At 49.9% G+C, this 25,553-nt stretch overlaps 9 protein-coding genes across 9 annotated transcripts; 5 read left to right on the top strand and 4 right to left on the bottom strand.

Annotated features, from left to right (window-relative positions):
* Positions 1–338: 338 nt before the first annotated feature.
* Positions 339–1,651, top strand: Asppvi_005568 (iron-sulfur cluster-binding protein, rieske family domain protein; the record flags this gene model as incomplete). The annotated part of the gene is made up of 2 exons (XM_043301487.1): positions 339–1,165; positions 1,240–1,651. 2 exons carry the CDS (start codon positions 339–341, stop codon positions 1,649–1,651), a joined length of 1,239 nt encoding a protein of 412 aa, XP_043157422.1.
* Positions 1,652–2,276: 625 nt separating this feature from the next.
* Asppvi_005567 (fungal specific transcription factor domain-containing protein) lies at positions 2,277–4,477 on the top strand (the record flags this gene model as incomplete). The annotated part of the gene is made up of 4 exons (XM_043301486.1): positions 2,277–2,425; positions 2,480–2,946; positions 2,999–3,891; positions 3,956–4,477. The coding sequence occupies 4 exons, from the start codon at positions 2,277–2,279 to the stop codon at positions 4,475–4,477; spliced, it is 2,031 nt and encodes a 676-aa protein (XP_043157421.1).
* A 2,391-nt stretch (positions 4,478–6,868) lies between these two features.
* Asppvi_005566 (uncharacterized protein) lies at positions 6,869–7,509 on the top strand (the record flags this gene model as incomplete). Its single annotated transcript, XM_043301485.1, has 2 exons — positions 6,869–7,191; positions 7,245–7,509. 2 exons carry the CDS (start codon positions 6,869–6,871, stop codon positions 7,507–7,509), a joined length of 588 nt encoding a protein of 195 aa, XP_043157420.1.
* Positions 7,510–7,723: 214 nt separating this feature from the next.
* Asppvi_005565 (putative GPI anchored cell wall protein) lies at positions 7,724–8,371 on the bottom strand (the record flags this gene model as incomplete). Its single annotated transcript, XM_043301484.1, has 1 exon — positions 7,724–8,371. One exon carries the CDS (start codon positions 8,369–8,371, stop codon positions 7,724–7,726), a length of 648 nt encoding a protein of 215 aa, XP_043157419.1.
* Positions 8,372–11,501: 3,130 nt separating this feature from the next.
* Positions 11,502–12,093, top strand: Asppvi_005564 (cell wall mannoprotein 1 family protein; the record flags this gene model as incomplete). The annotated part of the gene is made up of 2 exons (XM_043301483.1): positions 11,502–11,852; positions 11,902–12,093. 2 exons carry the CDS (start codon positions 11,502–11,504, stop codon positions 12,091–12,093), a joined length of 543 nt encoding a protein of 180 aa, XP_043157418.1.
* A 199-nt stretch (positions 12,094–12,292) lies between these two features.
* Positions 12,293–13,889, bottom strand: Asppvi_005563 (MFS transporter; the record flags this gene model as incomplete). Its single annotated transcript, XM_043301482.1, has 3 exons — positions 12,293–12,897; positions 12,945–13,170; positions 13,221–13,889. The coding sequence occupies 3 exons, from the start codon at positions 13,887–13,889 to the stop codon at positions 12,293–12,295; spliced, it is 1,500 nt and encodes a 499-aa protein (XP_043157417.1).
* A 1,359-nt stretch (positions 13,890–15,248) lies between these two features.
* Positions 15,249–17,515, top strand: gua1 (GMP synthase (glutamine-hydrolyzing); the record flags this gene model as incomplete). The annotated part of the gene is made up of 13 exons (XM_043301481.1): positions 15,249–15,317; positions 15,366–15,467; positions 15,527–15,563; positions 15,614–15,940; positions 15,994–16,019; positions 16,079–16,615; positions 16,679–16,706; positions 16,762–16,877; positions 16,931–16,962; positions 17,020–17,167; positions 17,217–17,274; positions 17,324–17,404; positions 17,457–17,515. The coding sequence occupies 13 exons, from the start codon at positions 15,249–15,251 to the stop codon at positions 17,513–17,515; spliced, it is 1,620 nt and encodes a 539-aa protein (XP_043157416.1).
* Positions 17,516–21,789: 4,274 nt separating this feature from the next.
* Positions 21,790–22,863, bottom strand: Asppvi_005561 (uncharacterized protein; the record flags this gene model as incomplete). The annotated part of the gene is made up of 1 exon (XM_043301480.1): positions 21,790–22,863. One exon carries the CDS (start codon positions 22,861–22,863, stop codon positions 21,790–21,792), a length of 1,074 nt encoding a protein of 357 aa, XP_043157415.1.
* A 181-nt stretch (positions 22,864–23,044) lies between these two features.
* Asppvi_005560 (uncharacterized protein) lies at positions 23,045–25,156 on the bottom strand (the record flags this gene model as incomplete). Its single annotated transcript, XM_043301479.1, has 5 exons — positions 23,045–23,828; positions 23,875–24,102; positions 24,153–24,625; positions 24,678–24,869; positions 24,938–25,156. The coding sequence occupies 5 exons, from the start codon at positions 25,154–25,156 to the stop codon at positions 23,045–23,047; spliced, it is 1,896 nt and encodes a 631-aa protein (XP_043157414.1).
* Positions 25,157–25,553: the final 397 nt, after the last annotated feature.

Below are 25,553 nucleotides of genomic sequence, written 5' to 3'. Positions count from 1 at the left end.
ATGCATCGAAGCCTAACTCCTAATATCCGATCCCGTGACCGGAGTCAACACCGACGGACCGGCTGGAGCTATGACCACTAACCAGTCCGTGGTACCCATCGATGGCAATGACCTGATGACGGAGAGTTTGACTTTGCGATAACACGGCGTGCTCTCCGTTGGCTCAATGCCGAGCTAGAGCTGTCATCATGTTTCCATTATGAGGTCGCGTGACCGGGGACCATGAATGGATTCAGGCACGACATGTGGAAGACATATATATTATGTCATGCCTGAGTATGAGTAGACCCCTTTCGTGCTGAGTTGTCTGCAAACAATCAAACTATCAAACTATCACCATGGCTGCTACAGTTGCGTCTTGGTTTGGGTATAAGCCCTCCGTCCTAGGAGACAAAAAGCTTACAGAAGAGCCACCCAAATCCCTCCCAGCTTCGTGGTACTACTCCCCAGAGATATATCAGTTGGAGCGAAGAGCTATCTTTTCCAAGAAATGGATTCTGGTTACCCACAAGTTGCGCTTCACAAAACCCGGTGACTTTCTTCGGTTTGAGGAAGCTGGATTCTCGTTTGTGTTGTGCCTTGATCGAGAAGGTAACTTGAACGGTTTCCACAATATTTGCCGCCATCGTGCGTTTCCACTCATCTCAGAGAACGAGGGCAACGCCAAGATTCTTTCGTGCAAATATCATGGATGGTCGTACGGTCTCAATGGAAAGCTGGCCAAAGCCCCCAGGTTTGATGACGTCCCGGGGTTCCAGAAAGAAAATCAGAGCTTGTTCCCTGTACATGTGCATACTGATGCTTTGGGCTTCATCTGGGTGAATCTCGACTCTTCTCCAGATCCAGTCCCCTGGGAAGAAGATTTCTACGGTGTCGACCGACAAGAACGATTCCAGAGGTTCGACTTTACCCAGTACAAGTTCGACCATACATGGCAGATGAACGGCGACTATAACTGGAAGACACTGGCAGACAACTACAATGAATGCTACCATTGCACTGTTGCGCATCCCGATGTGGCGAAGCTGGCTGATCTGTCATATTACTATACTGTATCCACACCGGGGCATATCCAGCATTTCTCCCGACCGAAGCCGGATAAAGTTGATGAGGATATCCAGAATGCCAGCACTTATTACTTTCCTAATGCCTGCATGACAGTCTCGTGAGTTGCTTCTTTTTTCATTTGGGATTCTCAACATCCTCATTCACTGACGACAAAACATCAATTCACTCCAGGCCTCATTTCTTCTACATGATGCGATGCGTCCCAACGTCTGCAGCAACTTGCTCCATGGAATACGAGGTCTACCGGCACGTAGATGCCTCGGATGAGGACTTTGAATACATTGACTCCTTCTTCAAGAGAGTCCTGGACGAGGACAAACACCTCTGTAATGCTGCCCAGAAGAACCTGAATGCTGGAGTGTTTGTTAATGGTCAACTTCACCCTGACCTGGAGAGTGCGCCGTTGTTCTTTCAAAATACTGTCAGGACCCTACTCCGAAGTCACCGGGGTGAGGAGCGAAGGTTACACAGAGAGATCTGGCCAGCGCGGCAGCATTCAGCAGGTCAGGCAACTGTAGAGGATATCGCTTTTTGTTCAGGGTTAGCATGCTCAGTTGATGGATCTGCTGAACTGGAATGGTAGCGTCGTATGCGCAACGGGATCTGATTTGATAGGCTTGGATAACTTGGATTTGATGGAATGTTTCCAGTGCTTTAATTGATATACCCAGAACTCCCTTTGAATATGATGGTATGTTTATTTACTCAGGCGATGCAGTCCTGAAGGACAAGGCTATTTGATGTACATTACGTTTATCTAAAAAAAGAAAAATAAGAAACAAGAAATAAGGAACCAGACTTACGTTAACCTTTTCCACTTCGGGGTATTGTTTCCCTGGGTGGGTCACAAGTTCCAACGGTGCCAACTGGCGGTCGGATAGCTTCCGCGTGCTATGATGCAGAAGCCGATACCCCGCGCTCCTTCGGCTTTAAAGGCACCTTTACGCCATAACCTATCTTATCAGCGTGTTTTATATCCTCCGTTTCTCTGCCTTCTGCAGGTGCTCCTGATGAATAATCGTGTTAGCAAGAGGTCGCATCAAGCCTGTGAAAACTGTAGGTGAGTCTGAGGCAGGAAAAACGATTATTTGTAAGAAGCGTTGATTGCCGACTCTCAAGTAGGCGGAAGAAGACCCGATGTCCGGGCGAGAGACCGGCATGTTCAAGCTGTACGCGGCTTCAACAAACATGCCAGTATAGCAGGAGTCATGACTCGTTGCAGAGATCCCCCGGCAGCGACCGGGTCTTGGTACGGCTGGCTGGTCTGCGAAGCGAAGAATAAGCAGACTAATTCGAAGCAGGAGAACCGGTTGCAACAGCTTGAAGAGAAGATGGAATCAATATTGGAAGGGTCAATGTGCGGATGGCTAACATTCCTTGCCACGGGAAGAGTGAGTGCTAATTGATGCAGACCCAGTCGCGATATTGAAACCCCCAAGGCGTATTCTCGCGGGCTCCACAGTCGCGGGAATACATCGGAATCAAGCAGGTCGCAGGAAATGTCCATGACGCCGGGGAATCCTAGTGATGAGACAGCTCTTGAGAATGCAGATACGTTGCCCTTTGCGATGCCGCCGAAAGAGATCGTCGCGGAGGGTATTGCCCTTTATTTCCAATACTGCCACAAGCAACCTCTATGGCTGTTCCTCCCGGATAGTCTTTCCGTTCCAGATCGATGTCGCAGCGAGGTGCTGTTTGGCATACTCAGTCTTGCGCTGCGCTACTCGAACAATCCGTTTCTAGATGGACGAACAAACCAGATGTGTCGACAATATGCCGAAGCCGCTCGCAGCTATGTCATGTTTCGAATCGTCCAGGGAACCGTGGACCTTTCAACGTTACAATGTCTCTGTTTGATTGCACTGGCTGAATACATTGGTGAGAATTCATCATCGACTGTAAAAAAGACACCTCATTAATGTGTCCACAGCTAATGACACCCATCTCGCCTGGCTCCATATTGGGCTTGCCACAAACCTCGCTAAATGTGCAGGTCTTGACATTGAGCAGCACGAAGGCGAATATACGCCAGCATTAGAGGAACGACGAAGAGTGTTCTGGAGCATCCATCTTCTCAACCAGCAATACGCTCCCCACAGCATGCAGTTGAATATGCTGCGGGACATTCATAACCCGAAATACATGGCTGTCAACATTGATTCTCCACGGGAAATGGGGATGAAACCACCTCAGACCCCGCAAGAAAACGATGCCTTAGGGGGCATCTGGGTTTACATGGTACAGCTATCCACTCTTTGGAGCGAAGTGCAGCATTATGTTTCGCACTGCGCCAGTGGAGATCCCACGCCACCCTGGTCGGTGGACTCTGGATATTGTATCATCGGGGCTCATCTGATGGACATTGAAACGAAGTTTCCCACCACCCATCGATACGATTCCGTACGGTTTCAGGAGCGGTCGCCAGAAGAATTAAATCGTGCCCGTGAGTACTGGAGTCCCTGGCTGTACCTCCAGTTCACCTACCATGCAGTGCACAGCGTTCTGAATCACCCTTTCCTTTACTCGTGGCGACCTCAGCAGTCCGCCCAACTTGCAGTACCAAACACGTTCTGGAAGACATCATCAGAGCTGGCACTTATCCACACGACGTGGACGGCTCGCCTCATTGACATGATTGGCGAGAAGGATTACCAACTGTCTGACCCGTTTCTTGGCCATGTCGTGGCCATCGCGGCAACAATTCTCATTTACTACTGCCGTGCCGCAGATCCGACCGTGAGGGACTCCGCTCAACGGAAGCTGGAGACTTGCACGAGATTCCTGAGTGACTTGGCCACCAAATGGCCCCGAGTCCAAGCAATTGTGAGTCCAGATCAACTGCCCTCGATCGTCCGCTAACGGGTTAATACAGCATCAGAAAGTCCAGGGGCTCATTCACTCAGCATTCGCCGTCAGTCCGCATTCGGGGGATCACCGTTCACCACGCCGGACGTTATCAATAGATACGTCATTGATGTGGGACATTCTGTGCTATAATTCTACCAAGACTCCATTCGCTTCGCCGGGAGACGGTCTCTTTGATCCGTCATTTTTACAGCCCCCTGGGCAGAAGCATCCAGATCGGACGACAGTCGAGACTGAGATCTTCCATCATTCCGCCAGGACGGTAGACACGTCTGACGGAGGTCAAGCGCTGCCGCCGTGCTCAAGTACAGTGCGCCATCGGGCCGCTTCCGAAAACTCGCAGTCAGAGCCTTGGAGCAGTACGAACTCGATTGCAGCTGGCAATGGCCCAAGCCAAGGACCACTACCACGGGAACCGTTGGGCTTGTCAGGTTTGGGGTTTCCAGGTGATGTGTCGTTCATGGACGTTACGCGTGATCCATTTTTCCAATTTCAGGACCACGAAAATCCTTACCAAGGGATTTGGGAAATTGGAAACCTTTGATATTGGCTACTACAGCCCCTAGGCGTCTGATTAACTATTAATAATACCAAGTATAGAGTTGCGTCTCTGAAATTGTACCTATAGAATAGTCATACCCCACTTCTACATTTCCATCTGTGGAAGTCTGAGTAGCCGATGGCTTTTTCTGATTTCTTTGCAGTTTGATTAAAGACCGGCCTAAAGTCTGCGGTATTGTTAGAATGAGATAAGACTCTAGAGGCTTCACTAGGACTCTTCTTACAAGCAGTGACTTCCAGGGAACATACGTGGTATGAGAATGGCAGAACATCCGACGGTCAGCAACAAACCCCAGTTGCATTCTTAGGTTCGCTCTTGTTCGTTTCGTCGATTCCGTCTAAAGGGGGATGCTAGGAATCGGAATCCTGAACGACAGCTCCTCAGGATGAAGAGAATATTATCAAAGCCAAGAGGGACCGACATGAGGAGAATGATGCAGATTGTGAAATTGACGTGGGAAGAAATGTTATTTCAAAATCAGTGGATTGTAGAAGGCTGATATGGACGCTTTCAGATAAGGGGGAGGCTATGCTTAGGACTATGGTGGCTGTGCTTGGATGCCTCGTAAGGCGGACTGTTTCTACAAAAATGGACTTTTGGATTATTATACTAATCACTGCATGTACTACCTATTGTCATAAATATCGTATACCATATAGTCAGGATACTAATACTATATACTCGGAATATTGAATCATCAGAGCCTCATATCGTACCAGGGTGCGGAAGACAGGTTCTCGCCTCCATTGACCTGTACTTAAGCCATATATGAAATGCACTCAAAGGTTTAAAGAGTACATTTGCCTCCAAAATAATTATGTGACACTTTTAGCATGAGTATTAGTGATATTGTGAGGGTCTGATTATAAGGTCTCTAGGAGCTGATGAAGACATCAACAGGCCACCATACAAGAGAACAATACATAGTTAGTCGGTATAAATGAAACAAAGCCTTTTCTAGACCGCTGATACTTGGGCAGACCCATCAGAAGTTTTTTTCCTCTCGTAACAAATCGAGGTGCTTTCGGCCATCTGAGATCCTAAAAAGTTCTATGGTCCTGATCCCTACTCCGCGCTGTTGTGATTGGACCATGCTATATATAACAACTACAAATGACTCGAGACTGTCCTTAGATTTCTAAAATACGGGTTCTAGACGGACACCGGAATTTATTTGAACCTGTGAGACGCCTCTCTGAAGCACCTTTCTGTGACGACAGTGAGCATGGTTCTGACAGGGGCAAGGCGCCTACATCTTAAAGTGGCCAACTCGATCGATCTTTGTCTGGAATCTACGGAGTTCCTCGGACAAGGCTGACAGACGTTGGAATGACTTAGCCCTCACTAAAATAAAGCTACACGCATACAAAAGTCCCTAGCCTTGGGGTTACAAAGTATGATTAGCCGCCCACACCGACATGTAACAAGGCTGAGGTATTTATTTGTGAGGTGTGCCGCATGAATAGATTCGTTGGCATCCGGTAAGGGTGCTTCAAACCCCGAAGATTCTTGAAACTACACTCAGCGTCTCAAATGTACATTAGACATGTGAGGTGAAGTGGTTAGGTTGACCAGATATATATTGGCATCGCTCCCTTCATTCGGGCCCCTAGATCCAGACGTCTTCTCTGACCTAATTAACATGAGTAGTATCCGTGCCCCACCACGGGCCTTGATGGGGTCGAGGAGTGTTGACGCCGATGAACAAAACACTTCAAGAAATGGCTCCGACCGACATACACGTTTTGAAAGTTGGCAACATGCTTACCTTGATAGGTTATGGATGAATAGACTCATATCAGTCTTCGCTCCAGAATTACCTACATTACCTCTTTCTAATGCTACTCATATACAACACTCTCCAATCGTGGAAAATGCGCCTAAGCTTCTGACCGCGTCCGCAGGGGACAGCCATTCCAGTGGTTGCAATATCTCAACAACATCCACTGGTAACAGAAATAGAGGACGTATTGATCATGAAAGCGCCGAGCGAACGAGGACAAGTTCTCCGCCTCCTGTCGTTAAAAAAGGGTCACACGAGAGTCGCAAAAGTGACCTAGGAAAGGCCTTGGAGCCGATGCTCGGAGATGGCATAAGTGCTTCAGTCCTTCTCTGCTGGGGTGAAAAGCACCGTTGTCACATTATGCCAGTGAATATTGACAATTCAACTGACGAAAAGGCCGTTTGGGAAGACATCCGCCAAGCATGGTACTCTCACAGAGGGGGCTGGAGAAGGTATTTGCCTTTCTTTGGAGTTAGGCAGGTGGATATTGTCAAGGTCTGTCATGTCAGAGGACAGCGTGCAGTTTATCTCCTAGCGGTACTGACATATCTTTCAAGATCTCGATCGCTGGCCTGAAGTCAGGAGGCAAAATGAAGCCAAAAATTTATATGGGAACGTATACCACAGAGGATTTGGCTGGCGAAAGGAGACGATTGGAAGAGGTCATTACGAATTACCGACCCCAAGAACCCCCTTGCCAATACAATCTATCGACCGGCAGGGTGAACTGTCTGGACACTTGTGTCTCACACGTGATAGAATATGAAGAATGCCCTGAGAAGAAGTATCATAAGGCGCTAAGGGAACTCTCGCGTCTCGATGCGAGGTCCTTATTGACACTGTTCTTTTCGGACGCTGATCTTGCTGCTTTAAACGGCTTCCTTAACAGAGAAGGGCTAGTGTATAGCCACCTGTAAGTGGTGACCTGCGCTCTACAATTACCAGAAGTCTAATTGTGAGACGCAGTGATGTCCTGAGGAGATTTGACGAATGGCATTGCCCTGAATTAGGCGAGCTGCGATTCCACGGTGTACGGATCCAAGAGGATTGGGAATTTAGTTTGCGGAACATTGTCTTACCTTTCGTGGTTAGCTTGCTTTTTGTTCTGGTCGTCGTGGCCAAGCTCACTTTTGGGGACTGGGCAACGGCATGGAACGTCGGCTGCTTCTTTGTCGCTTTGGCAACGCTGCTATGGATGTGGGCTGAATATTCTGTTAGACAGTCTGCTTAAGGCAATTACATTTAATCACAAGACTCCTGAAGATACGAAGAGAGGAGTAGAATACAAAGAAATACCTTGCCATTATAAAGATGGTACTAAGAATTTTACTAAGAAGGTTACGACTGGATGTTATCGACATAACGGCTTACCGACAGAGAGCGCGAAAGTTCAGAGGCCAATCTGTAGTCCACGCCTTTGTATGTGTCTTAACTCCTTGAATCACTTACAAAAACCCAATTGCAGCGGCAGCGACAGCCGCCACAGCAGCCTGACCAAGTCCCATATTGCCCGACGCAGCGTTCGCAGCAACAGCGGCATCATTTCCAGCCGTTTGCGTCGCTGTAGAACGTATCTGCGTTGTTTCAGACAGTGTCTGTGTGGCTCGAGACGCCGTCAACTTCTCCGCGCCAGCAGTCACCACAACAGGCGTATACCAAATGTCGCCAGAGTGAAGGGTAACGGTCGCCGAGGACGTGGTGATGGTCTTTCTTCCGAGAACCGAGACCTCCACCTTGGCGGACAGTGTGCATGTGGCCAACTCCGTGGAGGATGTGACGTCGCAATCTTGTACTACAGTGTGGGTTTCCTCGACCCCACCGGCCGAGGCTGAGTAGACTGCACTCACGCTGTAGGTGGATGGGCCCTGGGTGATTGTAAAAGGGCTGCAGAGCGCGCAGCGAGCGTCCGGCGGATATATATTTCCCTCACACTTGATGGCGAGAGTGGTGGCAACAGCATTGGCATCGACGACACTGGCCTCGATGGCGTGCAGAGGAAGGGTCGTGGGGGCGGGTTGGAAGACTTGGACTTCGGTTGCCCCCTCGGAAGCAGTGGCAGCCAGAGCTGCAAAGAGGATAAAAGCAGAGTGCATCTTGGGGAGTTTGATTGAGCAAAGTTGTGGCTGAAGACCTGGGGCAGGTAGTAATGAATGTCAAATCGCTGTGCAATGCGCTCATCTTATATGTGAGATGTGAGATACCAGGAATTGTTCTGCCTTGCAATAACAAGGGCAATCCTTGAAGACAGCACATTGTGTTACATTGCGGTCCGGCACGATCTCCCATATCCATTGGACTTTTCCTTCACTTGTCACGTCTGGCTTCGATATCTGGCATGCTAGGATCGACGGATTCCATGTCGCCTAGCCTTTTCTATCCCCATCAAGAACTGACTGCGCCACTGCGAGGCTCGCACCATAAAGTAGCTCCTCAAGGGCCGATTGGTGGTTGTTTGTCCGATTTGCAGACGCTGAGAATATCGTCTGTCTGTGTTACAGGGATGACAAGATTACAGAGGAGAAAATCCAGACGAGGAACCCGAAGCACAATGATGGTAAAGGAATACGAAAACAATCTATCATTCGAGTCAGTCAATCTACCAACCCCAGTTGTACATACCGACAGCACACTGTAATCTGCGTCATTCAGTGGCGTATTTCGGGCTGAAACTAACATCAGTCAGAAGTGTCAGACACTGCAGGAAGTCTATCAGTGCAGCATTGACCGCTGCACTCTTCGTCCTCGAGTTTTGTAACTCGCGTAATCTGGATTTCTGCCCTTCTGTGTCGGACGCCTGATGACGGCCGCGGACCTTTGAGCTGGGTCGTTTGTTAGCTCTATCAAACGCCCCTCTTCGCTGTCGATAGCCAGTTGCTGAATATTAATTGAACGAGTAACGAATGGAAGCTTCAAGGGAAGGTCGCGAAGAGAGCCTCGCTGCTTGTCCAGCGATCGATAAACCGAGCAAGTGGCCTTTGACGTGAGCTCGTTTTTGTGGAGCAGTCGACATTTGTTGGCCTAGCGTAGCTACAGTCTCACGCATTGCTCCAACACGATAAACTGAACCGCGCTGATAACCCCTGGGATAAATATTGATGGTGAATCTGTGGCGGGAGTCCGCAAATTGATCTTTGGCGCAGACATGAGGCTAGCAAAGCGGGATACATGCCGCAGAACCGAGTACAAGCTGAAGCCGATAGTGGTGTGAGTGGTATGCAAGATATGTCTGTTGTCTTTCTCATAATGCCATCTTGAGCCTTTCCACCGGGACCTGAACGTAAATGAAACAATCCGGTAGAAGGATCGATTACTTCGCGGTCGACCGCCAGTTACCAGACTATCCACCAACAGGCCAACGCTACCTGTAGCCAGCTTAATTACGAATAGCGGTGCGCACACGATGACCGTGGCGCGAATGGCACCGTTGAAAATTAACGAGAGGTCGCAGGGGTCAATTGGCACTTGGAGCCGAGGCTTCGTAGCTCGACGAGCAAGCCTTTCGGAAGTCCGACTTTCGCAAATTGTTCCAGGCCCTAAAACCCCATGGACGCAATCCAAGGGCCACGATTACTTGGTCTGCGAACCTTGCAAAATACAATGTATGTTAGCCTCGTGTCCTTCTTCGGTATGGATGTCGTCCTGCCTTTTTCTTTTCTTTCATATGTCATGACCTTTGGTTTTCCCCACATAGAGGGCAATCGCCGCAATCCGGGCCGCAATTACAGTCCCCTCCCGTCCATGCCAAGTACGGATGTCTCACCAGAGCGCACCACACATTTTGGTACAGATTAAATTGCCAAGGAGGACAGATCTAGAATCCAATCAGCTTTAAGTAAATAAATGTGTGCAATAGTCCATACCAGAACTGCCTTGACACTTGGCCGCGTTCCGTCGATTGCTGAGCGATTTACGGCACTCTCAGTTTCAGCAGGCGCTGCATGTTTGTGTATGCCTTAAAGCCATAGGCCCATAGTACACAACAAGTCACTTCCACTGCGATGGGAACGGTTTTCGGGAAGCATAGCTGGAACCGAACAAGATCTCTTTGTCCCATGCGTCCCAATTGGCACCGGGGAATTTCCCATTGCATTGAATGCATGGAGGCGCTCGCCAAGCCTGACTCAATTACATTCGGTCAAGGCTGATGCCCGTTGACCCGCAGGGATATATTGCTGAGCCAACCAACAACCAAGAATGATGTGGGTTCGAGTGGCGATGCCTTCAATCGGTAAATGCACAGTCCAATAGATGGATCTTCCGAGTAGAGGTATTTGCCAATTTGCCAGTGCGCAATCCTGCCGCGGGGCACCGCAATTCACGTGTCTCTAGATGCAAAGATAAAGCACTGGAGGTATACTTCCTGGACAAGGTGTACCCTTGCTCTTCATAACGCTGTCCGAAGTTGGAATCTTTTACCTCATCACCCCTGTTAGTTATATCCTCGGACATGATTGCATTGGCCTTGTCCTTGAGGCCTATATTATGTGCTCACATCAGCAAGGTCCAATGTAACCATGTGTAGAGGGAAGAAGGCTCTAGATCTCACCTATAGCAATAGCTCATCCGTCCCTGTGTTTGTGTAGCATCTCCTCGTTGCAGTGCTCTCAGCCTGCAGTAATTTCCTGGAAGTGGATCGAAGCAGCAAGCCCAACCGGTCCCGAATGTTGAAGCTCAGGTATCTGGAGCAATTGAGCGTTCTGATCCACCAGGGGTGAAAGGTATAACAGAGAAAAAGGAAGATGTCTAAGAGTGGCCTGATGGTGGGTATTCATAACCCGGCTCTACCACTGAAGGGTTGGTTTAAGGGGAGTCTTGATATTTAGGTGCTGCTTGACTGTATCCCACGTTGATGGTGCCACAGTTTACTATAACCAGGAGTATTGCGTGAATATCATGAAGTGATCCACTATTTTTTGATCTAGATATTAACGGTTGTAAAAATGCCATGGATTATCTTAGTACACAATCTAGGAAAATTCCGCGCATATTCACAGATCCACTGTTGACACCATCACCTCATCTTTGTTTTCCGATATTCACCTTGCTCCAAGAATTCAGCCTCATCTGCCTCACATGCGCGAGTTATAAATAGTCCCTTCTCACCTCACTTCTTCTCTGTTCCCCTCTTTCATCCCTCTCCATTCTCATTGTCAAGCTTCTCCAAGTCAACATACATTCTACTCTTCCCAAATCAACAAAACCAGTTCAAAGGCAATTATCAAAATGGTTGCTATCAAGAGTCTCTTCAGCGCCCTCCTGGCCACCGCCCTCATCGGCAGCACCAGCGCCCTTCCAGTCCCCAAGACTGTCAAAGACGTCGTGCACAGCCTCAACGAGGCCGCAAACAAGTACACCAACCTGCACAACGCTGTCAAGGCTTTCGACGGACAGGTCGCTCAGTACACCGCCATCACCAACAAGGAGGCTGTCGTCGAAGCATCTCTTCATCGCGCCGTTGACGCCGCTCATGCCACTGCTCCTCTTTCCGACGAAGACAGCAAGCTTGTGATGCAGGCCCTTGCGCAGCCTTACCCCGAGTTCATGGGCAATCTGCTTAATGATATCGTTGCCAAGGTAATTTAATCTTTTTCGCCATAACGGGATGGACTAACGTTCAGAATAGGAACCTCAGGTGAACCAGATTGGCAAGAGCGGCGATATGCTGCGCATTCTCAAGCACCTGAGAGTTCTCTCTTCCGAGCTCCCTGATGCTCTTGAGAAGATTGTGGATGCCAAGAACGCGGAGGTAATTGACGGTGGAGACAAGTGGGCTCAGGGATTGTTTGCTGATGCTATCAAGGCTTACTCCCACTGAGGGATTTACTAGACATGTTTTGATGTGACATGATAATGTACTTAGGACTTTGAATCATTGGAGTTACGGCCATGATTGCTATGACCAGCTGCAGTTTAAGTTGAGACTGCGTTGAATGAATGCATTGTTTATGACTATTTAATCCTGTTAACAGTTTATATTTTGTTAGCACGCAAGTCCCAGGCTCCATACATAAAACCTAAAATGTAACTTTGAACATCCGGTGCGTCCGAATCGTCTTCCCATAGTAGTAAAACACCACAGGAAGTGGCAGCATCGTCAACGCAATGAACCCCAGCATCGAATTCCCCCATCCCAGCCCTAGCCTCGCATACATCGCCGGCCCCGCGAGCGGCAAAAACGCCCCTATCAACGATCGGACCACCGTCAACGAAGCCGTCACTGAAGCCGCATGCTCACTGAATGCATCGACTAGATACGTCTGGATAGGCAAGAAGGACGCCAGCATGCCGAATGCCACCCACCCGGTCCCCACGATAGGCATCATCCAGTGTAGCTGTTTCTCGGCGGACCAGCCGTACCAGAACAGCCCAATCGGGATAAAAAGGCTTCCCGGGATGAGCGGTGGCATGCGGAATTCAGGCTCGCGTACGCCGTTGTTTCTTTTCGTAAGGTAGATGAGGATTTTGTCGGAGATGGTGCCGAAGACGAGGAGCCCGATGAGGGAGCCGATGCCGATCCCGAGGTAGGTGAGGCCGGAGGCGCCTCGGGAGAAGTGGTAGGTGGTTTGATAGACGGACGTGATGGTCGTGAAGAGGAGGTAGAGATACCCATAGATGATTCCTGGTTCAGTCAGCGGAGTGAGTCGGTGAGTGCATGTGTGTACGTACCGAGGTAGACGGAGAAGATCGCCACGATGGGAGAGAGAAAAAGCATTTTTGTTGGGCGGACGATTGACCGGATGAAGTTGTCTCTGGCGCTGATGTTCGGAGCGAGTTTAGATCGCAGCGTCATGTTACCAGTCTCTTTTTTGAGTTTGTCAACGCGACGTTGCAGAAGTACCGGTTCGTAGCTTTCCGTTTGAACGAGGAGCGAAAATGCAAATACCGCACCGGCCTTGACAACGTCAGAGGATGCTTTGCTCCTATGTCAGGGAGGGTACTGACTGCCATGGAAATGGCCCAGAATATCCACCTCCACCCGGCCGCTTCGGCCAGATATCCCCCAGCAATAGGACCAATCACCGGCCCCATCAACGGACCCATTGAATAGATGGCCATAGCTGCACCTCGTTCTTCTGGAACAAATAGGTCTGCAATTGAGCCAGCGCCCAGCGTAAGCGGACAACTGCCAGCTATTCCAGCGAAAAGTCGGAAAGCTAGTAAGGAACCGATGTTTGGGGCAACCGCACAAGCTATATTCCAAACGATGAAGACGGCATTGCAAGCTTGATAGATCCGAAGACGACCATAGATCTCTGATAAGGGTCCAAGTGCCAGAGGCCCAACAGCAAATCCAACGAGGTAGATAGATACAACAAAGCTGGCCAGCGACTCGCTGGTGATATTGAAGCTCTCGATAACCAATCCTTCGGCGGGTGCTACCGTCGAGGAAGCCAACGGGGTAAGGAAAGTGAGAAAAGCAACGCTGGTCACATTCAGCCATTTCCGTTTCTTGTGCCAGTTGACTGGCCTGGCAGGGTCATCGGCCCCGTCCCAATCGACTACATGTGAGGTGATATGTTCTGTTACAAAGCATTCTGATGTTGGATTTTCAAGTTGTACAACCAGATTCTTTTCCGGATCCGAAGAACTGGTCGACTTTTCAATGTTCATTGCCACAGCTCTTGTTGATCGCAACGCTCTGCGGTCCGTCAGTGCATTGCGCGCTGTATCTATTAGTATACACAGCCGAGCTCTTTTCGGATACGTGACAAGGTGAGGGAGCGTCAATGTATGAGAAACAGCACGAAATGTCCACAATGCAGAGAATTCTGAAATCTCAACGGATTTGTTGCTTAGAATGTAACGAAAACAGAAGTGAAGACGGACATTTCATGAATCCCACGGCGACGACTGCAAATCTTTCCCATTATTGACCATCCCCCTCCCCCGCCTTTTGCCCAGTGCGGAATCAACGGTCACCCAGCTCGATGAGAGGCACTACTTGCCCTAGTATCCCACCTAGAAAAGCTCATTGGTCCAGAACCAAGTCATGGCAAGGATCAAAGGGTGCACAATCTGTTATAAGGCTTGTGCGCACCTTTTCCCAGTAATATGGGCGGGGGTTGTCCGATGTGTTGATGCCGCTTAGCCGGTCGGTGTCGGCAGTCAACACAAGATCGTGGCCGATTAGCAATCTAAAGAGAAAGGTCTAAGGGCTATATAGAGAAAGGTATTTCATTCGAGGTTATATCCAAATACATTGTTCGACCAGACGGCATTCTCACCCTTCACATCGCCCCTCCCGCGAAGAACAACTTTCATCGATATATATAGCCCAGGTGACGAGACCTTCACAAGCTGAGTTTTTAATAGGAACAATATGGAGTATGCCAGGTTTCCGGATAGGAGGCCGATTTGGCTTCAGTTCAGCATTGATAATGGGCTTGAAGGCTTGAAGCTAGACGGAAGCTTTGGAGTCCGATCGCGCCCCGCATACGACGAACCACGTGTTAGAACACTCTGCTGAGGTTGAAGACTGTGCAGGGTCCTAGAGAGTCGAGATACGTTTAGGTCATCTGTCATAGATCAGATACCCTTGGCTCACAGTTCCACTAGTTGACGCATCTTGGAAGAACCATACGAAGTCATGGAGACTATGGTTAAGAAAGCGTGTCCTGCGTACCGCTCTAAATGACAGGACAAAATGACATCTGAGCTATACCATTTAAAGTTAGAGAGCGACTTCTTATCTGAGGATGATGATTGGCTCATTGCTGATAACCCAAAATAGAAGAATTTTCTGCCGCGTATTGCTCAACCCCGCATGTTTCACCGCCCCGCCTTAAGAAAAATTTCCCCTCGAGTCATAGCGTTGCAACCTTCTTGCTGCTGGGTACCAGCAGTCATCAGCTGTGCTCCGGGCAATTGGTCTAAGAGACTAGTCAATACAATTTTCTCTTGCATCTGACATCTCATCATCGTTCAATATTGACAGTCGCAACCGGTATCATTCCGTCAAACCCCGTCGCAATGGCTGAAGAACAGATTCCGTCGGCTACGTTCGACACGATCCTTACTCTGGATTTCGGATCGCAATATGTGAGTTCGGACTTTCAGCATACATGGAGATTTGAGCTAATAGATTAGACCCATCTCATTACCAGGAGATTGCGTGAGATCGGAGTGTACAGTGAGATGCTGCCATGCACTCAGAAGCTGGCCGACCTTCCATTCAAGCCCAAGGGAATTGTGAGTCATAGCTCTGTCAGATGCGCGTGATAGACATTTACTAACAAACTCCTTTCAAGATCCTTTCTGGCGGCCCCTACAGTGTATACGAGGACGGTATGCGGCACAATGCGAGCACATGACGAAGTTAACCTAACGACCACTAGGTGCCCCCCACGCTGACCCTGCGGTCTTCGAGCTCGGTGTTCCTGTTCTCGGAATTTGCTACGGTCTTCAGGAAATTGCCTACCGACTTGGAAAGGACAACGTTGTCGCCGGTACTGCTCGCGAATACGGCCATGCCGACCTGGACGCCAAGAGACTCGACAGCCAGGGACACGTCGACAAGCTGTTCGCTGGTCTGGAGGAGCACGTCAAGGTATGGATGAGCCACGGTGACAAGCTTGTCAAGTTGCCCGAGGGCTTCCACACCATCGCTACTACCGCCAACTCGGAGTATGCCGGTATCGCACACGAGACCAAGCCTGTTTATGGTAATTCCCCCAGCGGCGCGCAACCTTTCAACAAGATACTAACGAAAGCATAGGCATTCAGTTCCACCCCGAAGTCACAGTATGATCCTTTCGCTCGATAGCCGCCTAGTATTTGAATGAATGTCTAACAAAGCACAGCACACCCCCGATGGAGCCAAGCTCCTCCGCAACTTCGCCGTCGACATCTGTGGTGCCAACCCCAACTGGACCATGTCCAAGTTCGTCGACCAGGAAATCCTTCGCATTCGGAAGCTGGTCGGTGAGACCGATCACGTTCTCGGTGCCGTTAGTGGTGGTGTCGACTCCACCGTTGCCGCCAAGCTCATGAAGGAGGCTATCGGTGACCGGTTCCACGCCGTGCTCGTCAACAACGGTTGCATGCGCTTGAACGAGTGCGAGACTGTCGCTGAAACCCTGAACAAGCACCTGGGTATCAATCTGACTGTCGTTGATGCCTGCAAGCGCTTTTTGGATGGCCTCAAGGGTGTCACGGATCCTGAGAAGAAGCGCATGTTCATCGGTGCCACCTTCATTGACGTCTTTGAGGAGGAGGCGGAGAAGATTGAGGCCTTGGCCGAGCACTCTGGTGCCAAGGTCAAGTGGTTCCTCCAGGGTACTCTGTACCCCGATGTGATTGAGAGTATCTCATTCAAGGGTCCTTCCGCCACCATCAAGGTTTGACTTCCCCCCTTATTTTGGGCCTTATTTTGGGAGTCTGTTACTCATGCATTTGTCCAGACACATCACAACGTGGGTGCGCTGCCTAGTAAGTTCCACTACCGTTTTACGTTGTCCTGGTTTCAATTGCTGACTCATAACAGAGCGTATGATCGAGGGACAAGGAATGAAGCTCATTGAGCCCCTCCGCGAGCTCTTCAAGGACGAGGTTCGCCAGCTTGGAAGAGAGCTGGGCATTGCCCACGAGCTTGTTATGAGAGTGAGTTGTCCGCCATTGGTACGGTCTTCGCGAAATTGCTGACGGTGTCAAAGCACCCTTTCCCTGGCCCTGGTATTGCCATTCGGTAGGTTCATCAGCTATTTCGATTGTGACGAATGGTCTGGAACTAATGCAACGGCAGGGTCCTCGGTGAAGTTACCCCCGAGCGCGTCGACATCGCCAGAAAGGCCGATCACATCTTCATCTCCATGATCCGGGAAGCCGGTCTGTATGACAAGATCTCTCAGGCTTACGCTGCCCTGGATCCCAGCAAGGCCGTCGGTGTCATGGTGCGTTTAGTTGCATTCTTCAATTGGTTTCATTCTAACCCATTTGCAGGGTGACAAGCGCGTCTACGCCGAGATCATCATTCTCCGCGCTGTTGAGACCACTGACTGTAAGTTCACCTTGGGAATCGAGGAAGACTTTGTACTAAGATATATCAGTCATGACCGCTCGTGCTTTCCCCTTCGACAACGAGTTCTTGAGCAAGTGCGCTACCCGCATTATCAACGAGGTCCACGGTGGTAAGTTTCATCGTCTCGATCAATTCTGCAAATGCATGCTCACACGCTGTAGTCTCCCGTGTTCTCTACGACATTTCCAGCAAGCCTCCTGCCACCATTGAAATGGAGTAAATGTTTTCATGATATATAGAGCGATACAACTGGGTTGGAGTTAGATGGGTTACAAAATTCCAAGATTTTCAGACAATGGATGACCTAGACTACGAGAGAATGAAACGTGATTCCAGCGACTAAACTGCCTTTCTATCTGGACTTTAGCCACTGTTCAGAAGGGCTGAGTATTACGGTATCGGAGCTAGACTCTCCAATCTCCAATGCGTCAAACCAAACACAACTCTGTCACCCTGGAGCAAAGCTCCAGCCAACATTCCTTGTGTCCGCTGCGCATGATCCAGTTAACACCTAGTACAGAGTAAAGCCTCCCGACTAACCAAAAGACCGGTTTCCTCGCCATAACGCMCCAATCCCAGTTAACTTGCGCCACCGTATGCGAATGTTCACCTAGGGAACTCATAACAATTGAACCACCTGTCCAGACTMTGATCCGCGGTGATCGGTGATCGGGACGAAGCCTGCGTTCCAAATCCTCCGAACCCTTGGCTGTGAAACTGCTGCATAGAATGCTCGCTAAAGAGCGAGTACTGCATCTCATTCATTGCCATGACGGGAACGGCAGATGGGAGCGGTATACTCTGTTGTATCGGCGTGTAGCTCACAGGGAGGTCATGCTGCATGTAGAACGCCGCGCCGAAGGTCCCGCTCGTCGCCACAGGCAGTATACTCTGGTATGCAGATGGCGATTCTGTAAAAGCTGCGTCTTCACGGGGATGCGTATGCATTTGCGGATGCGCCACGATGGCCGGATGATGGCGGTGTAGATGGTTCGCTAGCGTTTCTCTGCGGGAGTAGCTGCCCACGAAAACCCCAGTGGGTATAATTTAGTCTTCACTCTTCATCCTGCCGTAACGGGAGGTGCGTTGTACCTCTTGTGACACGTTCCCTCGGGACACTTGTACAGTTTCGTCCCTGTGTGGGTGCGCCGATGGCGGGCTAGACTCGAGGACTGGGAGGATTAGTACGTGAGCGTGAGCGTGATGTGGGTAGAGTAGCACATACGTCTGAGAAGGCCTTCTCGCAACGGGGAAAGTCGCAGACGTGTGGGCGTTCGCCGGTGTGCGTGCGGAAGTGGACGGTTAGCGCGCTGCGCTGGACGAAGCTCTTGTTGCAGCCGTTGACGGTGCAGTGGTACGGCCGCTCGTTGGTGTGGATGCGGTGATGTCGGCAGAGGTCGGACTTGCGATTGAAGGACTGTGAGGTTTCCTGTGAGTTTTAACTTGCGTGGCTGGAGAGAGGGTGGCGTTGACCTTTCCACAGTGCGCCCAATGGCACTTGTACTTCCTTAAGATAGGCACGAGCATCATCGATGTCATTTCCATGGTACAGAACTGGCTGATCGGACACGAATCCCTGAGTGGCGGGGGCAAATCAATGTTTAATAATGATCAGAGCAGGGAAAGTCGTGGACTTGTAACAATACAGGGGACATCTTTCGGTCAGTGGGACGCCCTTGGTACTTTTACTTGTCAACGGGACGATCGGCGGGAGGATCTGATCGAACAGCCACAGCTTCGTATCTGTGGCATGGATGATCACGCCAGGGTATTTTGCAGTGCGCAAAGCAAGGCTACAGGAATAGGGGTATTCCCGAGATTTCCATAAGCGTGCGGTATCTCATCGCAAGAATGGCCCGCTGAAGCCAGCCACACCGGTATGGTGGCGACTGAAACAGGGGCCAATGGAAGCCGGTGCAATTGCAGCCAAAAACAGTCCTTCGTTGATCGGCTGCAGAGCGGCAGATGCATGATTGCCGGTATGTTTACAAGGCCTGGCGCTTCAGCCACAGCTGGACCCTGTATGTTTGGCGAGACATCAGGGACTACGTCTATATCCTGTCAATTCGGCCGCTGATGATCCATGTGACACACAAACCCGGAGATTGACTCTAATGCATCTCTACTCTGCCACAGACCTCCTGTAGGTATCTAGTCCGCAGCCATTAGTCTGCCTTCAGTTTGATATCTCGGCCGCTGTGGATTTCTCCTCCCATTCTCCACGGAGGTTCAGAATAGTACAAAGAACCAAAGAAGAACTCCCTCTGTTGACTTCACTTTTGGATCAGTCCATCAGGCGGCGCGGCGATCTATCACGCAAGGAGCTCATGTTATCCCAGTGGCGCAACCAGCGCAATCACATCGAATTCGGAGCCGCCTAGAGTGGGACTAACTTATGAGAACCGGCTGATTGACGCAGAACAATAATCAATCTTGAACAGTTAGTCGAGTCTACTCATGCTAGGTCATGCAGCTTGACTTATCTGGATATCTGGAGACATTAAGCGAGCCCAGGCTTCGGACAAGTCCATAGTGAAGCGGAAGGTACTGCATTATGATTGGGGGCGCTGGATGAACTTGTAAATGTCGATCTTAGAATCTGTCAGCTCTAGCCCGATCTCTAAGATCCACACAGGGTTCTCCTCACGCGCCTCTTCCAATTATGGTATTTGTGTGTACCACCCTACAAAGCTTGATGGATGGATCCTTCAAGGCAAGAAAATTTCCCGGTATTATGGAAGGATGTCTCAGTCTGAGTCTCTCGTGGGATTAAATTGCCGACATTCTTCGGCATAGGGAGTTGCAGTCTGTTATTCTCTTTGTTAGTGGCCTCGAGGGTATCACTAGTGATCATCAGAGAGTGTTGACGAGTATAGCCATCCATGGTTCAGGATGTTACCACATCTTCACTCCAAGCAAGATTTCATAAAAAGGATGGACAACAGTCGTCAATGCAGCCCTGTCGATTTGGGAAATGGTTCCGAGACTAATACATAGTGGCCGTATCTGGAATGAGATACATAAACAAACCCTGGATTGGCCACAAAGAAGACACATGATCGTCGAAACTGAGATTATCTCCCGCCAAAATACACAGCAAGCTCACCGACAGATCAAACAAATAGTGCACCAATGCAGCCGTGGACTAATACTATCTATCCTTTCCCGAACGGCTGTGATCCCAGCTATCTCACATTAGCCAGACATCAAGGGCAACATTACGTTACAAAAACAGGTCATTGAAGGGCTCGCTTAGTGTCTCGATAGTCGATTCAAGCCAGGATTTCAAGGAAGTCCATTTAATTGACCTATGGCTTATTGCGGAGCGAAACGTATCATGTCTTTGCATCCTGCTCCTTTCATGTACTTTGCTACCTTGACGCTTAATCTGATTGGTCCAAAATCTTTACCTGTCTAGCCTTCTTACTGGCTGAAAAACCTACGATCCCATGCTCTTCTGCCTAGGTAACAAGTTTAGGATGACTTCGGTATCATCATAGCTCTCCAAATCGCACCTCGCGCCGGATATAGATTATACCCTCATGGCAGATTGAGGCCTTGGGAGCTAGATAACGCTGGCGAGTATATTGCCAGCCACTAGTACCACCAGCCACATTTTGTCCGAGATCGCACGCACGGAGTACGCCGGAGCAAAATACCCGTTTAACAAAAGATGGACTGTCGATCGCTCCTTGCATATTTGGAATTCCACTGTAGTGTGGCTGAGCAGCATATTGTGGCTGACCACCCAAGCCTCAATCGTCCTGCGCTAACGTCCTGAACACGGTCTCTACTTTCCCAACAACTGAAAGGAAAGTCAATTGATGGTACTATTGGCACTAACTGAGGAAGAGAGGGAAAGAAACGGACTACAAATCTATGGTTCTACCACTTTCTATGCGCACGCTTCCGAGCATTAGATCTGACGTGGATGACGCGTTCGCCAGCCAATATGCAGATTCTCGGTAGGCTACAGCATTCTCGGACGACGGGAATCGATGTGGCGTAGGTTGGCCCCATGCAAGATTAGGTCGGATCTACGATCGCTTGCGCGAATTGGTCGATGCTCTTGTCAGCTCCATCTCAATTCCTGGAAATCAATGTGGGGAACGATGCGAGGAATGTGTACCAGGCAATGCTAGCGGCTGCAACTGGTCATTTTAGGCTTGCTTGGAGGCTAGGAGACGTGCCCTGGCAGCCAAGAAGGAGCCATGTCCGATGCTTGCTTTGGGGCTACCTTAGAAGATACAGAAGGAAGTGTAATATTACTTGTTGGATTGATATCGTTGGACTCAATTGCAGATGACAGGTCGTTGGAGGACGGAAGTCGATGGTGAGCTTTATGATCCTGAGGCAACATGTCCCTTGTTGACTCGCATGTCCCGTCTGATTCTCCCTCAACGCCCTCATAACATACAACGAGGCTAATCTACAACCATAGAAGTTTGTCCACTTGTGAACCATCTGTCCACCCCTTGCATGATATGCTTTTGGTCACTCCCACAGGTCCTCATCTTGGAGCTCGTCCTCTGCGTCGCTGGGTGCCTCGTCCACCGCTCTTCGATACGCCTCAAGTGCAACCCAAGTCTCCTCAGCCGGTGTATCCAGCGCTATATTGGCATCCTCCAATTCCGCAACATTCACACACGCGCCTAAAGTAAACGGAGGCGCCGGCCGCTGGAAATCTAGCGGTATCCTGACTGTCGGACACGGCGTGGAGGACGGCGCCTCTGCTAAGCCAGGTGAGACCCTCCACACGACCGTGACAACATAATAGTCCAATTGACCCGGCCGAACCTCATCCCTCAGCCATCGCTCTCGCTTTAGAATAGAACTCCCTGTCCATCGCGACACCGACATATCGGCTTTATCAGCCGTCAGAAACTTCCCGTCCTTCCGCCGGAAGAACCACTTCTCAGCCGCCTCGTTGGCAATATACTCAACCTCGTCCTTGCGACGCTCGATACTCTCAAAGTCCATGCTGAACCGCGCGACACTTTCCGGAAAGCGGATCTTATTGACCCACTGCGCACCAATATAGAGAGGCTGGTTCTCCTCCCACATCCAGAAATCCGTATACCGGATCGTCAGCGTGATGCTCCGGGGATAGAAATGCGTCATGTCCAGCAACGCCTCCATCTGGTATCCAGTTTCGAGCATGAAAAGCTGCGCGAAGATCCTGATCCTGCCGGCTTCGACCTTTCCATGTGTCTGATAGATTAGGTCCAGGCATTGCTGGAAGGCCGCCGGCGAGAGTTGTTCTGGTGCTCGGTCATGCCATGTCAGGTAGAAGGCGTGCTCGGCGTATGTGAACGGCATGAACCAGGCTTCCTGGTAGACGCGTTTACAGGTCCGAAGAAGCTCCGTGTGGGTGCGGTGCGGGGCGGCATAGCCCGGCCGCGTCCAATATGTGTCTCTGCTGTAGGGGTTGTTAGTATCCTCGAACGCGGCAAGAGCGTAGGCAAAGATTTCCCGGCGGATTTCTGGGGGTAATATCGAGAAGAGTGGGCTTTGGTTTTGGTCCAGACATGAAGTGAAATTAGGAGGATGGATATCTGGTCCTGCCATTTTTATGATGATATGGTTGATACGGTCAAGAAATCCAAGGATTTGACAGCGCTTTTAAGCTTTGGGATTAAGCGGGGAACGGCCGTGGCAGCCTGGTACTGGCCTGCGGGTGCCTAATCTCACCACGCATCATCGACTGCGCGAAATATATTCATTATATTCATAATCGCGTTAAGTCCAGTTAATGACTCTCCCAAAACTGCGCATCGATAGCAATCAACCGATTAAACAACTGATCTCTCGCTTTCATCCCCGTCAAATGATACGCCTGCTCACTTTCGCTCCCGGAAATAACCAATCCATCCGCCGCCTCTTTGCTCCCTGCCGTCAACTCAACAATCAACTTGCCCTTCCATCCTAGTCCTTCCGTCTTTTTGAGCTCCGTAATATCACTAACAGGAATCTGAAACAAAACAGATCCCTTCTTCTGACTCTCCAGCCTCAAATCGTCAATGGAAGCCGATTGCGTAGTCGTAAAGTACATCACAGGCGGCTCTTGAGCCGAGTCTATCACAGCTGTCCCGCGCTTCCGCTGAAACTTTGCTTCGAATTTGAGGGGACCCGTAGGCGCCGCGAACCAATCCTTCTTGGCCAGGAGTTCGAGAAGGGTTCGCGTATGTGCCGAGTTGGCGATGCGCATAGCGCGGTCGAATGCGCCGTGGCTTTTAATTGCGGTCGCGATGGTGCGGCGCACGAATCGGAGGACTTTGAAGATCCATTTTCTTCGCTGTTTGGGTGCTGGATCGGTGTGCTGGTCGGTAGTCGAGTCTAACGAGTCGGTGGGCTCTTCGTTAATGGGGGTTGCGTTGGAGGCGATGACGGCGCGTGCTTTACGGCGGATGAGCGACGAGGACTCCTTGTCTTCGGTGTCTGGAGGGGGAGGGAGAGGAGAGGAGTTGATCTCGCCGATGCGTAGCAGGGTTAGTGTCAATTGTGCGTTAGTCGGGATGCCTTTGAGGAGTGTTCTATGCTTCGTTAGCATGGGGTGGTTTCTAGGATCATCGGACATACTTTTGCAGGTCGAGGTGTTGCCTCCAGTTGGGGATTTTGCGATTGAGGTAATCTATGCTATAATTGATGATGGGATCTCCGAAGAAGCCCAGACCAAGTGCAAAGGCAGTAGCTTTGATTATAAAATTGCTGGAGACAACGAGCGATAGCAGACAAACCGAGGCCATGATTCCCACCAGACGTAGACGAGGAATGTATGTGACGAATGGAGGTGTTGGTGAAAGGAGACTGTTCGCTTCTGTCAGTGCTACCCTATGTCACTGATGAAGAGAACATACTTGCAGAACTTCTCATAAATATCTGTAAGGTCATTCATCGTCCGCATTATCTCGTCGGTAGCACTGGCTACCTTCTTCTTCATCGGCTTCTGCGCCTCAGCTGTAACGCTCTCATCCAGCGCATCTGCCGCATCGACAACATCTTCGAGGCTCTCCGGCTCGGCGACCTTTTCGGCATCTTCAGACACAGCCTGTCCATATTTACCTGTCGCACTTTTCATGGAAATGGTCGCAACACTGTTGACAAGATTGTGAGCCTCCCGCTCAGCTGCTTCTCCTTTGTGCCTTTCCGAGGTCCCGGTGATACTGTCCTGTTTCCGGGGCTCTCCAGTTGCGGAATTCTCTGAGCCAGCAGGCGCTACAGATGGGCCAGGGAAAAGCACCTGACGGAGTGGCGGACACAAAACCAAGGCAATCAAAAGCCCTGATAGCGTAAAAATAACGGCATCAAACAACCAGGCAATAAAATAGCCCTGCGCACATTAGATTCGATTCCATCATGAGGAACTCTGCATCATCGCTTACCGCACAGAAAATCGCCGTCCGTCGTGGCTCTTTCCACGACCGTAGCCGGGCGATATGACTGCAGAAAGCCACCATCCCAATCACTACCGACGTATAGAAGCGCTCGATTGTAATCCGAAGCTTCTCTGGTGGAAACCGTTCGTCCTGGGCCCTGTTCAGATCGAGACCCTCCGAGGCAGTATTGGCTGCTGCCTTGACATGGTATATTTGCTTCCGGGGTCAACACATCGCGGTCGAATAGACTGTTAAGGGTGACTTACTTTGTTGAATCGTCGGATGAGCATCCACAGGTCTTCATCTGACAGTCCTAGTGATAGAGTTTCCTCGGTAGCTTTAGGCGCTGGCTTGGTGCGATGTCTGCCAGCATCGAGTCTCATGACTGGGCCCGCTGGACCTGAATCTGAAGGTGGAGTATCGTCATTTTTATTTTCGTCTCTTACTTCATCTTTAAAATCGCCTGGAATATCTATCTGAGACATACTGGGATGGGGTCGTTGGAAGCAGGGATGTGTCAAGTGTAACCATCAACGTTCAGATAAGAGCCGGGACCAGCTTTGACCCAGACAATCATCCACGGGTCGCAAAACGGAGCCTGAACTGTGGGGCATCCACACGTCATCGGCCTGAATATCTGGGGATCGATAAAGTGTTGAGTTTAGAGTTTATGATATTCTAATTGATTTCTCAGTAGAATGTAATTTGTAATAAATGCTATCTCTTTTGTGTCTAAAAGGTGACAGGTTCAGTACTCAACTCGGTTTTGCATTATTTACCTTCTATATATATAAAACCATGCGGGGTCTTAGTCTCCCCAATCAAGAAAGATACACATCACTAATAATCATGTCTTCAAGAATTATCAGAATACTGTGAAAG

Source organism: Aspergillus pseudoviridinutans (genome assembly GCF_018340605.1).
Source record: "Aspergillus pseudoviridinutans IFM 55266 DNA, scaffold_4, whole genome shotgun sequence".
Taxonomy (NCBI): Eukaryota; Fungi; Ascomycota; class Eurotiomycetes; order Eurotiales; family Aspergillaceae; genus Aspergillus; species Aspergillus pseudoviridinutans.
The sequence above is the reverse complement of the archived record's forward strand: the minus strand, read 5'-3'. Positions and strand labels throughout refer to the sequence as shown.